We start from the raw sequence: 15724 nt of genomic DNA on the forward strand, positions 1-15724 counted from the left end.
TTTGAGAACTTCGTCTAGAACTGGGTTTAAGACGTGTAAGAAGAGTAGTTCCATTTACTCTGTAGTTACTCCTTGTTTTTAAGAAGAGCGAAAGTATATAATCTGGTTGCATCTTCCTTCTTCTTTACACACCACACTAACCTGAGAGAATTTGACCATTTCTAAAAATTGAACTCATTTCCAGAGGATACTTCTGTCACCACTGATGAAATTTAAAGGAACTCAAGAAAATATGCAGCAAGAACTGAAGGTAATTCCAAAAGAGTAGCTCTGGTGTTGCCCGCCTACAGGGGGCTGCACAAGAAGACAGTGGTCTGCTGGGTACACGCGCTTCGGTATATTTTACAAAAATCCCCCTGCTGTCACGTTACTTTATAATAAAAAAAGTATATGCCTTATTTTCATATTTACATAGTCGATAAGTATTCTGTGGGACCCTCTGTATTTATAAATATATTTACTAGTGATTCTCTGTGATGAACTGTACATAAGGCAACAGAACGGAGGCAGTGGACAGACACAAACCCTGGTCATGATGTAGTTGTGTAAGCTGTTCACAAAGTGCATGAGCTTCACTCTCAGGAGGAACATCCGATGAATCTGCTGCTTTGATTCCTTTCGTGGTCCAAGCCGAGCATTCGTGTCTGGTTCAGGCAACAGTCCTTCTGTACGTTGTGACTTTTCAGCAGTGCTAACCAGTTCTACAAAAGATCGGAAGAGCACCTGCTAAGATGCCACCCCCACCGCTACAAGCGAAGGAGAACTCTGATGCAGCGGTTACTGACACCGCCAAGAGCGCTCCGATGAAGCAGACAAGGGGTCCCAACATCAGTGTCTCTGAAAGGCGAAAAGGCCCCCTTGTTGTCTTTATTATCACTCTCACAAAAACATAGATGTCAAGTCCCATTAACCTTTCTTAACAATTTTTGCAGGACCTAAGAAGAATATTTATTCTAGCTGAATTCCTAATCAAGTTATTGCACCTCAGACTGATTTTACATGCAGTTCCCTAGGATTTCACTTGGAGACGTTAGTTCTGACATCTGTAAAACTGTTGCTATAAATACATGTCATGTTGGCATTTGTGTATATATAAAAAATGAACAAAGACTACAAAACCCTCTTTTCAGGGCTAAAATTAAATTATAATTTTATCTTTGAAATAAAATCTTACCACCAAATAGTAAAACATCCAGGCTGTATTTTGCCCACTTTATTTGCAATAAAAGAAGGAACACCTGATTATAAATTTTTTGACATTCCAAACTTATAACAATGTCCACAGGCCACGGGACCTACGAAAACAAAACACAATAAAAAATGAACAAAAAGCAGAAAATCAAAACAGAAAGTACCTATAATTTGCATGTTTTTAAAATTTTAATAGAAAATGATGTTCTTATAAGAAACTTAATCACATACCTTGTAGCTCAGGGTCAGACCATCTAACATATGAACAGGGAGTTTCTTCTTAGCCACGTCAACATTTTCAAAAGATATAGATAGACTAAATAAAGAAATTTTAGTTTTAGCCTGTGAAAGTACTACATTCATATGAAAAACAGCTCTCTTCAGAAAAATGGCATTTTAACATTTTATTTACATAATACTCCAAAAGACTATAATTTCATAAAAAGGATGCAAATATTCTAATAAATCTTCATATTTTTACTATATATTACAGAATAGGAATTTGGTTTCAGAAATAAGGAAGAGGACGAAACTTTTTAAATAATGGGTTTAACTATAAAAGAGGAGAGATTACTTAAAAAGGACAAGGTCAGGGAAAAAGATATGAACGATAACAGGCTGGTGGCTTAATTCTGGTAAAATTCAGGCAACGAGCTCAGAAAATGGACTCCTTCGCTCAGGCCCAAGGAGGGAGACTTGCTCTTCTGAACCTGGAAGGACTCAGAGAGGAGCAAGTGGCCAGAGTGGTCTCTGCTGTGGACAGAGTGTGAGACAAGTCTGTCTGCTTGACAGCCCCCCATGTTCGGAAGGGGAGGCCTGATTAAGTCGGGAAAGGTGGTCTGCCTCTAAAGCAAAGATGGTGTACACTGCATTATCCAGTTACTCCTCATACTGGTTTCAATAGTATCCTCAAGAGAAAGAAAGCAACTAGCAGAGTACCTAGAAATGTACATGTGTGGGGTGCTTAGGTCCCATCAGTGGTAATGTCTGGATATAAACTATGGAAGACTGAAAATGCACAGAAGATTTAAAATAAGGTGGCGGGGGAGGGGGGAATTTAGCCTTCACATCAGAGCTATAAATGGCATCATGTGAATAATAAAGTAGCCAACTCTTTCCACACCACAGGTACTAGCCAGAATTATTTTAGATTATAGGCTGTTCCATCAGAATTCACTAAACACACTCAATAACCAAAAACCAAACCCAGTGCCACTGAGTCGATTCCAAATCATAGCAACCCTATAGGACAGAGTAGAACTGCCCCACAGAGTTTCCAAGGAGCACCTGGCGGATTTGAACTGCCGACCCTTTGGTTCGCAGCGGTAGCACTTAACCACTACACCACCAGGGTTTCCAAATACTTAATAGGACCTAGTAAATGTTTTAGTTACCTGTTAAGCACCACCCTAAGCAAGGTGATCTGCAGCTGATCCCTTCTCCCTCTAGCAGCTCCCAGCTCAGTGCAAACACATGGGCTCATTCTCCTGCTATAAAGCAGGTGGACAGCTGCTGACAACGGAGTGGAGGGGAGGGCCTGAGGCTGCACCAAGAAGGACTGAAGTGAGCTTTGTGCGAGGGCAGGTCAATGCTGGTCCACCAGAATGGGGGAGCGCTGTAGCTCGAGGAGTCATACATTAAAGCTCTGAAGGGGGACAAGAGCAAAATGCTTGTGGCAAACCAGAAATGGTTCCAAATTTCTGAAATGTAAAGTGTGGAAGGAGAAAAACTTAATGTTTATGTCTGTGTATATGTATAAGAAATGCAGCTCTCAGAGCAAAGTAAAGAAAGGAATATGAAGCCAGCATAACCCTGATACCAAAGCCAGGCAAAAACACCATGAAAAAAAAAAAAAAGAAAATTACAGACCAATATCTCTCATGGATACAGATAAAAAAATTCTAGCCAATGGAATTCAGCGTAGTATCAAAAACAATACACCAAGTGGGATTAATACCAGGTATGCAAGGAAGGTTCAACATTAGCAAATCAATCAACGTAAAAGTAATCCACCACATAAATAGAACAAAAGAAAAGAATCACATGATCTCAACTGATGTAGAAAAGCCATTTGATAAAGTACAGCACCCATTCCTGATAAAAACTTTCAGTAAAACAGGAATAGAAGGGAAATTCCTCAAAATAATAAAGGGCATCTATACAAAGCCAACATCCAACATCATTTTCAACAGAGAGAGGTTGAAAGCATTCCCCCTGAGAATGGGGACATGACAAGGATGCCCTTTATCACCATTTCTATTTAACATAGTGCTGGAAGTCCTAGCTAGAGCAATAAGGCAAGAAAAAGAAATAAAGGGCATCTAAATTGGAGGGGAAGAAGTAAAACTATCCCTATTTGCAGATGCTATGATACTACACATACAGAACCCCAAAGATTCCACAAGAAAACCACTGGAACTAATAGAAAGATTTAGCAGAGTAGCAGGATACAAGATCAACATAAAAATTCGCTGATTCCTGTACACGAACAAAGAGAAATTTGAAAGGAAATCAGGAAAATAATACCATTTATAATAGTGCGTAAAAAGATAAAACACTTCGGAATAAATCTAACCAGGGACGTAAAAGAATTATGCAAAGAAAACTACAAAAAACTATTGCAAGAAACCAAAAGAGGCCTACGTAAATGGAAAAACATACCATGCGCATGGACAGGAAGACTCACCAATGTGAAAATGTCAATTCTACCCAAAGCAATCTATAGAGATGATGCAATCCTGATCCAAATACAAACAGCACTCTTTAATGAGACGGAAAAACTAATCACCAACTTTATATGGAAAGGAGAGAGGACCGAAGAAGCAAAGGATTACTGAAGAAAAAGAACAAAGAAAGAGGCCTCACACTACCTGGTCTAAGAACCTACTATACAGCAATGGTAATCAAACAGCCTGGTACCAGCGCAATGACACACATAGACCAATGGAACGGACTCGAGGACCCAGATGTAAATCCATCCACCTATGGTCAGCTGATCTTTGACAAAGAGCCAAATTTCATTAAATGGGGAAAAGACAGTCTTTTTAACAAACAGTGCTGGCAAAACTGGATGTCCATCTGTAAGAAAATGAAACAGAACCGATGCCTCAACCATACACAAAAACTAACTCAAAATGGACCAAAGACCTAAATATAAAACCTAAACCAATAAAGAATATGAAAGAAAAAATAGAGACAACACTAGGGGCCCTAACACATGGCATAAATACAATACAAATCATAACTAACAATGTACAAACTGCAGAAGATTAGTAAACCAGACAACTGGGAGCTCCTAAAAATTAAACAATTAAGTTCATCAAAAGACTCCCCCAAAAGACTAAAAAGAAAAGCTATAGACTGGGAAAAAAATTTGGCTATGACATATCTGACAAGGGTCTAATCTCTAAAATCTATAGGATACTTCAACATTACAACATCAAAAAGACAAATCATCTAGTTAAAAAACAGGAAAAGGATATGAACAGACACTTCACCAAAGAGGGCATTCAGGCAGCTAACAGACATGAGAAAACACTCACAATCTTTAGCCATTAAAGAAATGCAATTCAAAACTACAATGAGATAACCATCTCACCCCAACATTACTGGTCCTAATCAAAAACAGAGAAAACAACAAATGTTGGAGGGCTTGCAGGGAGACTGGAACTCCTGTGCACTGGTGGTAAGAATGCAAAATGGTACAACCATTATGGAAAACAACATGGCACCACCTTAAAAAGCTAGAAACAGAAATACCACTCGACCCAGCAATCCCACTGTTAGAAATACATCCTAGAGAAATAAGAGCCATCACATGAATAGAGACATGCATACCCATGTTCATTGCTACATCATTACAATAGCAAAAAGATGGAAATAACCTAAATGCCCCAAAACAGATGAATAAATAAATTATTGTACATACACAAATAGAAGACTACACAAGGATAAAGAACAACGGTGAATCCACAAAGCATTTCACAACAGGGATGAATCTGGAGGTCATTATGCTGAGTGAAATAAGTCAATCGCAAAGGACAAATATTGTTTGAGACCACTATCATAAAACCCCCCAAAAAGGGTTACACACAGAAAAAAATAAACTTTGATGATTACAAGGGAGGAGACGGGTGGGAGGGGGAAATCGCTAGCTAGTTTAATAGACAAGTGCTGACTTTTGTGAAGGGTAAGAAACCTCATAACATAGGGAAATGTGCACAACTTGACCAAAGCAGAGTCATAGACGCTTCTTAGATACACCCAAACACCTTGAGGGACCAAGTTACTGGGGCTGAGGGTTGGGGACCATGGTCTTGCGGGGCATCTAGGTCAACTGGCATAACACAGTTCATGAAGAAAATGTTCTACATCCTATTTTGCTGAGTAGTGTCTGGGGTCTTAAAAGCCTTGCGAGCAGCCAACTAAGATATATCTATTGGTCCCAGCCTGTCCAGAGCAAAGAAGAAAGAAGAAAACCAAAGACACAAGGAAAATATTAGTCTAAAGGACTAATGGAACACATGAACCACAGTCTCCAGCAGCCTGAGCCCAGAAGAACTAGGCAGTACCAGCTACCACCACTGACCACTTTGACAAGAATCACAACAGAGGATGCCAGACAGGGAGAAAAATGTAGAACAAAATTCAAATTTATAAGAAAGACCAGACTTACTGGTCTGACAGAGATTGGAGGAACCGCTGAGGCTATAGTTCCTAGACACCTCTTAACTCAGAATTGAAGCCAGTCCTGAAGTCCACCTTTCAGCCAAAAATTAGACATGTCTATAAAACAAACAATAACTATGTGAAGAATGTGCTTCTTTGCTTCTTAGTTCAATCACATATATAAGACCAAATGGGCAACACCTGCCCAAAAGCAAGGATGAGAAGACAGGAAGGAACGCAAAAACTGGATGGATACAGGGAACCTGAAGTGGAAAGGGAAATGGGGAGAAGGCTGACACAATCCCGGGATTGCAATCAATGTTACAAAACAATTTGTGTATACATTTTTGAATGAGAAATGAATTTGCGCTATAAACTTTCACCTACAGTAAATAAAATTAAAAAGAAAAAAAGAAAGGAGGCTGGCAGATGAACTAGACAGTAAAAAGCTTTCTACTCTGTGAGAAGCTGCTTAGCTGATTTGTTATAAGGAGCTACTGAGATGTGAACATGGAATGGTGGGATGTAAAAAATTCTGTTTTACGAAGATCACTCTGATGGCAGTGTGGGGGTGTCCAGTGGAAGGCTGCAAAGCTGAGAGACACAAAGACCAGTATAGAAGCTCCTAGAACAAAATGGGTCAGAGATGAGCTCTTGAGAGAGACTGAGAGGTAAGGAGGAAGCTTTAGTGAGGAGTAGAAATGATAAAACTCGGCAACCTATCATGTGTGGGAGTCGAGAAGGAGGAAGGCACCTGGGATGAGAGTAGTGCTGGCCATGAGAGGAAACAGAGGGTGGTTCAGGATGAGAAAACAGCAAGTTACATCCGGACACATGGTGTTAAAACTGTAATCACTACATACCGCATCAACAGAACAAAGGAAAGAACCACACGATCATATCTATGGATGTAGAAAAAGCATTTGATAAAATCCAACATTCCTTTCCTAAAGGAGACTGGAGTAGAAGGGAAATTCCTCAATATGATTCAGGGCATATATGAAAAGCCAACAGCCAACATTATACTGATAGCTTTTCCCTTGAAATCAGGAACAAGACAAGGGTGCCCGGTCACACCACTTCTATTCAATATTGCATCAGAAGTTCTAGCCAGAAAAATAAGACCAAAAAATAAAATAAATAAATAAATGGTATCCACACTGGAAAAGAAGTAGTAAAATTTTCTCTATTTGCGGATGATATGATCCAATATACACAGAATCCCAAAGAATCCACAAGAAAACTTCTAGAGATAATACCGGAATTTAACAAAGTTGTAGGGTACAAGGTAAACAAACAAAAACCAGTTGGGTTTCTATACACTAGCAATGAGAAATCTGAAAGGGAAATTAGGGCAACAATCCCATTTTCAATAGCATCTAAGAGAAGAAAATATCTAGGAATAAATCTAACCACAGACATGAAGGACTTATAAAATGAAAACTATAAAACACTGCTGAAAGAGATTAAAGAAGACTTAAATAAATGGAAAGTTGTTCCAAGTTCATGGATTGGAAGACCTAGTGTTGTTAAGATGTCATTACTACCCAAAGAGATTTATAGATACAATGCAATCCTGATCAAAATTCCAACTTTCTTTACAGGAATAGAAAAACTAATGCTCAACTTTATATGGAATGACAAAAGGCTCCAAATAGCTAAAACAATGTTGAAAGAGAAGAACAAAGTAGGAGGACTCACACTTCCTGATTTTAAAACATATCATACATCTACAGTAATCAAAACAGCCTGGTACTAGCATAACAATAAACGCATAGACGAATGGAATGAATTGAGAGTCCATAAATAAATACCACACATCTATGGTCAACTGATTTTTGACAAGGATGCCAAGTCCATTTGATTGGGAAAGAAGAGTCTCTTCAATAAATGGTATTGAGAAAACTGGATTTCCACATGCAGAAAAATGAAACAGGATCCATGCCTCACACCACATATAAAAACAAATTCAAAATGGATTAAGGACCTAAATGTGCAAACTAAAACAATAAAATTATTAGAAGAACAATCGGGGCAACGCTGTCAGGCCTAGCTTTTAACAAAGGATTATCTAATAACAAAAGCACAAACAAAAAAGACAAAATAAATAAATGGGACCTCATAAACACTAAAAACTTTTGTTCATCAAAAGACATTACCTAAGAAGTGAAAAACAAACTAACAACTGGGAAACTCTCTTTGGAAACCACATATAACCGCTAAGGTTATGTGTTAACTTGGCTGAGCCATGATTCTCAGTGGTTTGGCAGTTACGATATAGTTTGGCAGTCGTATTGGGATATGATCACCTCCATGATGAAATTTGATAAAATGTGATCACCTCCATGACGGGATCCGTCGTGGGTAGCCAATCAGTTGAAAGGAAGTTTCCTTGAGGGTGTGGCCTGAATTCAATATAGGTGGACTTTCTGGCAAGGCTCATGGGCTTTTGCTCTCACTGGATCCTGTAGCTGGCTCCTGTTCATATGACCCCCAGTTCTTGGGACTTGAGTGAGCAGATTACTTGCTGTCTTGCCTCCCAATCTTATGGTTTGTTGGTCTTTGCAGCCTGTGAGCCAGAGCCCTGCTGTTTGCCGTGCCAATCTTGGGTCTGCCAGCTCCTGTGGCTACATGAATCCGGAGAAGCCTCCAGCCTGACCCATGGATTTGGGACGTTCCAGCTTCTAAAACTATGTGAGCCATTTTCTTAATATAAATCTTTCTCTATATTTATACACTTTACTGGTCTCGCTTCTCTAGAGCACCCAGCCTAAGACACCATATATCTGACAAAAATCTAATAACTAAAATATACATAAAACTTTGACAACTTAATAACAAAAAGACAAATATTCCCATCATAAAATGTGCAAGGGACTTGAATAGACATTTCACCAAACAGGGGATTCAAATGGCTACCAAACACATGGAAAGATGCTCAGGGTCATTAGCCATCAGAGAGATTCAAGTCAAAACTACAGGGAGATACCATTTCACTCCTACTAGGATGGCTAAGGTAAAAAAAAAAAAAGGAAAATACCATACATTGGGGAGGATGTGGGGAAACTGGACCCCTTATCCACTGCTGGTGGAAATGCAAAATGGTAGAGCTATTTTGGAAAATGGTGTGGCGGGGTTCCTCAAAGAACTGAACACAGAACTACCATAAACCCCCAAAACCAAACCCATTGCTATCGAGTCGTTTGCAACCTTTTGGTTAGCAGCCAAGCGCTTTAACCACTGCATAACCTTTAGAACTACCATATGATCCAGCAATTCTACTCCTAGGTATATACCCAAACGACTTGAAAGCAGAGACTCAAAAAGAAACTTGTGTACCAGTGTTCACCGCAGCACTATTCACAACAGTCAAAAGTTGAAACAACCTAAATCCCATCCACAGCTGAATGGATAAAAAGATGTGGTATATACATGCAGTGGCATACTACTCAGTCAGTAGGAGAAATGAAGTCTTGATACATGGTACGGTATGGATGAAGCTTAAAGGCATTATGCTGGGCGAAATAAACCAATTAGATATTGCATGACCTTGCTTATATAAAAAGAAAAGGCAAATGTATAGAAACCAAAGTTTATTAATGGTTACCACAGATAGGGAAAGGGAAAAGAGGGGTTAATGGTGATGGAAAAATTGCATTGATTAAGGATAGGCTTGTACAGCTGATTACTGTAACCACTGTCAGTAAGTTGTATACCTGTAAAGAGTTGAACTGGCAAAAGTTGTGTGATAGATATATTTACAACAATGTCAAAAAAATAAAATAAACACAAAAGCGCAGCTGCTGAGGCTGCTGATGTACAGCCAAACACCTCACGGGATTTGGTTCCTCAGTTTGGAAGTTTAGGGGCATGGTTTCATGGGCCATCCCAGTTAATTGGCCTAAGGATGTGTTTAGTGCTTCTGTACTGCCCTCCTATTTCACTGTGTTGTGCCTCGTGTCTTAAAAGCTTGCGAGCAGCCACACAAGACACAACAATTGGTCTCTTTTCACCTGGAGCAAGAGAGAAAGGAGTCAGCAATAAGAGGATACTGAATGTGTAGCTAATTGCCTCCATGGACAAGTGCCTCTTTTGCCACGAGACCAGAAGTAAATGATGCCTGGCTACCATTATTGAACATTTTGATCAAAGGTTCCATAGATGAATCCTGATCAATAGAGGGAAAATGCAGAAGAGAATTTCAAATTCTCACGGACTTGACTTTCTGTAGCTATGGGGAGTGGATGAAGCCTTGAAGCGACTGTGCTGAAATCATCTTTAAATCTTAAACCGAAAATATTCCCTGAAGTCATCTTAAAACTGAACAATAGTTTAACTAGTAAGAAATGCCTGCCTTGAACATTATGCTGTTTTAAGAACGACATGGGGGCAAACTGACAACAGCAACTGGTAAGATGAGACAGGAATGTTAGAGGGCAGTGAGTTTATGTTAATGAGGGAGGAACAACTCAGAAAAGGACGGTGATAATTGTCGCACAACTTGAAGAATGTAATCAATGTCATTAAACTGTACATGCAGAAACTGTTGAATTGGTGTATCTTTTGCTGTGTATATTCTCAACAACAACAAAATAATTAAAATTTAGGAAAAAAAAGTGAGATTAAATAAAAATGTATAGCCATGTGGCAATGGCTGCTTCACAGAGACATCTGGCTGAAGGCGTTGACGTGAGGTCAGGAAGGGAAGCTGAAGCCATCAACGTGGAATGGACATGCTATGTGAACGGCAGGTGGTGGGTGGGCAGCCACAGGGAGGCTGCTGAGAGCGCAGCAGGGACATGGGACAGGTGCAAAAGGGGTGGTAGGACCACCCGTAGCGAAGGAGAGACCAGGCCTGTCTTGAACAAGACTGGAGGACACACGAGTACACCTGGGACGCACAGGAAGCCACCCCAGAGCAAGTCATCAGACAGGACAAATGAACACCACAGTGGCCCCAGCTTTCCTGAGATAATCTACAAATCTAACGTAATCCCAATAAAAATACCACCAGGGCTGTCTGTCTGGTTTTTCTGGAGCTAGACAAGCTGGCAATAAAGTACAGTTGGAAAAATAAATAAGCAATATTAGACAGGAAAATTCTATTATTTTAAATACTGGTCAGTTTCTTGTACTGTGGTAGCTGCAAGTTGCCATGACGCTGGAAGCCATGCCACCGATATTTCAAATACCAGCAGGGTCACCCACGTGGACAGGTATCAGTAGATCTTACAGACTAAAACAGACTAAGAAAAAAGGCCCAGTGATCTACTTCTGAAAGTCAGTCAATGAAAATCCTATGGACCATATCAGAATACTGTCTGATAAAGCACTAGAAGATGAGCTCCCTAGGCTGCAAGGAGCTCAAAATACACAGTGGTCACAACAATGGATTTGAGCATACCAACGACGTTTCATTCTGCTGTACACGAGGTACCAAGACTCAGAGCCGACTCGACGGCAACAACAACAATTGGTACATGAATGAACAGAAAGTCCAGAAAGATGCCCAAGTGCATATGAACATTTTATATGGCTGTGGAAAAGATGGATTTTTTTTTAAAGAAGTGATGAGAGACAACTAGATGGCTCCCAGTTGCCACTGAGTCAATTCCAACTCATGGAGACTCCATGTGTCTGCTCCACAGGGCTCTCAATGGCTGGTTTTTCAGAAGTGGATTGTCAGGCCTTTCTTCGAGGTGTCTCTGGGTTGACCTGAACCTACAACGTTTCAGTTCGCAGCCGAGTGTACTAACTGTTTGTGCTACCCAGATTTGGAGAAAAATAAAACTGGATCCATTTCTCACGTTGCACAGTCAGGTAAATTCCAAATGGATCAAAATGTAAATGCAAAAAATAAAACTTATTCAAGTATTACAAGAAAGAATGGGCAGACTTCTTTATAACCTGGGAGAGACAAAAACTTCCCTAACTATGACTCAAAGTCCAGAAATAATAAAGGAAAAGACTGATATGCTATAAAACTAAAAAACTTATTCACGGCAAAAAACAAAGAACAACAACAAAAAACTATTATTATTCCAAAGACAAATGTCAAATTGGGAAATATTATTTCCAAACTATAACACAGGTAAAGGGCCAAAATCCTTAACCTATAAAGAGCTTCTAAAGTTGAAGACAAAGACCAATAACCTGATACTGAAAGAAATACTAGCAAAAGGTATGGTGAGTTCACATGAAAGGAAAAACAAACAAACAAACAAAAAAACTTCACAGGGCGTTTTAAACTCAGCGGGCTTGTTATTTTGGAACTATCTATCATAGGATAAAACATGTATTTATGCTAATGCTAGGAACCACTCAAAGAAGTAAATCCCTGTAATTTTTATTTTTTTGTGTGTTTTAAGTGAAAGTTTATAATTTAAGCCAGTTTCTCATACAAAAACTTATACACACATTGTTATATGACCCCAGCTGCTCTCCCTACAATGTGACAGCACACTCCTCCTCTCCACCCTGTATTTCCCATGTTCATTCAACCAGCTCATGTCCCTTTCAGCCTTCTCATCTCACCTCCAGAAAGGAACTCCCCATTTAGTCTCATGTATCTACTTGAGCCGAGAAGCTCACTCCTCACTGGTATCATTTTAGGTCTTATAGTCCAGTCTAATCTTTGTCCGAAGTGCTGCCTTCAGGAATGGTTTTAGTTTTGGGCTAACAGAGAGTCCAGCGGCCATGACCTCTGGGGTCCCTCTTGTCTCAGTCATACCGTTAAGTCTGGTCTTTTTACTAGAATTTAAGGTCTGCATCCCACTTAATCCCTGTAATTTTTAAAGCTGAAAATATCAATATGAAATAGACTCATCTTCCTCTTTGTAGACATTTCCTAGCTCTGCAAGGAGCCCAGAAGCAGGGACCATCCAGTGCCAACGATACCACCAGTCTCCAGACGAAGCGCTTATTAAGCCACCAACAAAGGAGACCAGCGGTCCTGAGAAAAATTCCAGGCCTGGAGCAGGCAGTACACAAGATGAGCCTGGACATCAAGTCCTGAAGGCAAGGATGCTACCCGCTATTACTAGGTAATGGGAAGAGCTTCCCTCTGGGTAAAGACACAACAGTCTGAGGAGTAACAACAACAAAAAAGAAAAACCATAATGGATTGAAATGTAGTAAATACAACAAAATTCATAAGTTACTACTGATACTGAACAAAATAACCCACACTGGCCCCTCTGGAGGTTGCTGAACTCTCTTTATATCAAAATGGATTCGCGAAAGAAAAGGGTCCAGCATCACCCTGCTTTTACTATAGAGACTTGTATTTTAGCAAAACCAAATAACTGATGAAAATTCTACTTTTATGGAAGAATCAAAGGTAACAAAGAACACAAAAATAAAAAATTAAGAAATTATAAAATTATTGGATCCAAGCAATGATTGTCAGTCTTCCAGAACTGTGAGGTGAAATGTTGCTAGGCACCAATACCCCTGGCCCCAATCACGTATGCACCCCCTGGAGGGGCCTCCTGATTCGATGTAGTACCACCTAGAAAACACTCTTGCCAGAAAAACCAATCCTGAATCTAATTAAGCCTTGATCTAACTACCAATTTACGGGAAAATTGGGGCACTGAGCAATGTTAAGCAAAAACTCAGAGATGCGATTAGTATAATCAAATAAATGACATAGAAAAAAAGAAGAGAATAAGTATTCTAGATTAAAAAAGACCTAAGATTCATTTTTTAAGATTCAAGATGGAAGAAGAATTGACGCCTTTGAATTGTGGTGTTGGCGAAGAATACTAAATATACCACGGACTGCCAAAAGAATAAACAAATCTGTCTAAATTTGTCTTGGAAAAAGTACAACCAGAATGCTCCTTAGAAGCAAGGATGGCGGGACTACATCTTACATTCTTTGGACATGTTGTCAGGAGGGATCAGTCCCTAGAGACAGACATCATGCTTGGTAAAGCACAGGGTCAGTGGAAAAAACGAAGACCCTCAACGAGGTGGAGTGACACAGTGGCTGCAACAATGAGCTCAAGCGTAACAATGATTTTAAAGGTGGCGCAGGACCGGGCAGTGTTTTGTTCTGTTGTGCACATGGTCGCTATGAGTAGGAACTGACCCAACAGCACCTAACAACAACAAAGATTCATAGAAACCAAACAATGTGTGGACCCTGTCAGGATACCAGTATAAACAAGTCAGATGAAATGCCATTTTGGAGATGCTGGGGGAAACTGAACATTGTCTCTGTTTGCCCAGAACTGAAACCATTCACGCAGCCAACTCTTCAGACAAAGACTAGACTGGACTTTAAGACATAAAATGATGCTCGTGAAGACAGCGCTTCTTAGCTCAAGTAGATCCTTGAGACTAAATGGGCAGCTCCTGTACAGGGGCGAGATGAGAAGGCAGAAACAGACAGGACCTGGTTGAATGGACACGGGAAATCCAGGGCGGAAAGGAGGAGTGTGCTGTCACATTATACGGAGAGCAACTATGGTCACGTAACAATGTGTGCATACATCTTTGTATGAGAAACTAACTTGAACTGTAAACTTTCACTTAAAGCAGAATTAAAAGCAACAACGACAAACAACTGAGCATTGTCAGCATACAGGATATTAAGAACTTACTGCTATCACTACTGGGTGTAGTCATGGTACTGAGGCTATGTTAAAAAAAAGCCTCAATCTGCTAAAGATATCTGCTAAAGTATTTATGGGTGAAATGATACATATGTCTGGGATTTGCTTTAAAATACTCTACCATCCACTCTCCAAGCAGGGGGAAAAGATAATAATGGTAGAAAGTTGACAGTTATTGAAGCTGGGTACATGAGAGTTCACTGTGTAAGTTTCTAGGTTTGTGTGAGCAGGAATATTTCCATAGGAAAAAGATGAAAAGAAATTGAGTTTCCACGTAGCAAATATACAACATATCATGATAATCTAATACACATTTGGCTAAAAAAAAAAAAAAAAAAAACGAGAAAACTCACCTACCCCATAAAACTACCTATCAGACTGAGAAATGAAGTCCAGGTAGAGTAGAAAGAGGAAAAATGGAAGGTGTGAAAAAGGAGACCACAAGCGTAGACAACTATGTTGAAGAGTCTGGCTCTGAAGAAAGAGATGAATAATGACAGCTAGAGGAAGTCTCCCAGGATGTTCGCAAGCTTCGGGGAAAGAACCAACGCTGATAGTGGAGGAGGGCAGAACACAGTGTCCTAAACAACAGGTGCCGTGGTGGGGAGGGGTAGCATCTTTACACATTATGGGGGAGGAACCATGGCGCAAGACCCAAGAGGAGGCAACTGGGGACAGGAGAGAGTCCACCTCTAACCAAGGACTGGGGTAAGCACAGGGGCACACACTGGGCTGCAGTCACCAATGGTCTCTGTTGTAGAGAAAGGGAAAGCAAGGCACCTGGCAAAGGCAGACGAGTGTGAGAAGAGGAAGTAACTCCAGTGTTGGAGTTAGACTGGGCTTGAATTCTGGCCATCATTGTGTAAGTTCAGACAAATCAAGGCTTAACCCTCAACCATAAAACAGATAACAGAGGGACTACAGAGTTGTTAGAAAGTAGTTAATTCCCTAGAGTGGCTGTGAAGATAGAGAGGATAATGTCTTATATGGCACATAATAAACATTAACCATTCACCTTACTTTTGAAGGGCCACTAAGGGAACTGAGAAAGGTAGGTGAGGAGGGACATACAAAAGGACAAAGGACTGTCAAGCTGTATGGAAGATGAAGTCTCTCATATACAAAGATTTAGTGGCGTCAATCCATAGGCCTGGCTGAGTTGCTCAGTAGGCTGAGCAGCAGAGAGGAAAAGTGGCCAGTTAGCTCCACGGTCAGGGATAAGCCAAAGTGGCAGTTTGGCTGCG

The 15724-nt window shown here is 40.2% G+C and overlaps 1 protein-coding gene across 4 annotated transcripts in view; it reads right to left on the reverse strand.

Moving 5' to 3' along the window:
- The window catches only part of TUBGCP5 (tubulin gamma complex associated protein 5), an 81815-nt gene that overhangs the window by 11474 nt on the left and 54617 nt on the right, over positions 1-15724 (reverse strand). For 3 of the 4 annotated variants that reach the window (XR_007519847.1, XM_049905475.1, XM_049905474.1), the window contains 3 exons: positions 1423-1507; positions 1175-1295; positions 526-701 (listed from right to left, as the gene is read on the reverse strand). The exons of the other annotated variant lie outside the window; for it this stretch is intronic. Coding sequence is in view for 2 of the 3 variants with exons in the window: in XM_049905475.1 (XP_049761432.1) it covers positions 526-701; positions 1175-1295; positions 1423-1507 (382 nt within the window). In the remaining variant the exon portion in view is untranslated. The remainder of the gene's footprint in view (positions 1-525; positions 702-1174; positions 1296-1422; positions 1508-15724) is intronic. 4 annotated transcript variants of the gene reach the window in all.

The sequence above is a fragment of the Elephas maximus genome, chromosome 13, assembly GCF_024166365.1.
Source record: "Elephas maximus indicus isolate mEleMax1 chromosome 13, mEleMax1 primary haplotype, whole genome shotgun sequence".
In the NCBI taxonomy this organism is placed as follows: domain Eukaryota; kingdom Metazoa; phylum Chordata; class Mammalia; order Proboscidea; family Elephantidae; genus Elephas; species Elephas maximus.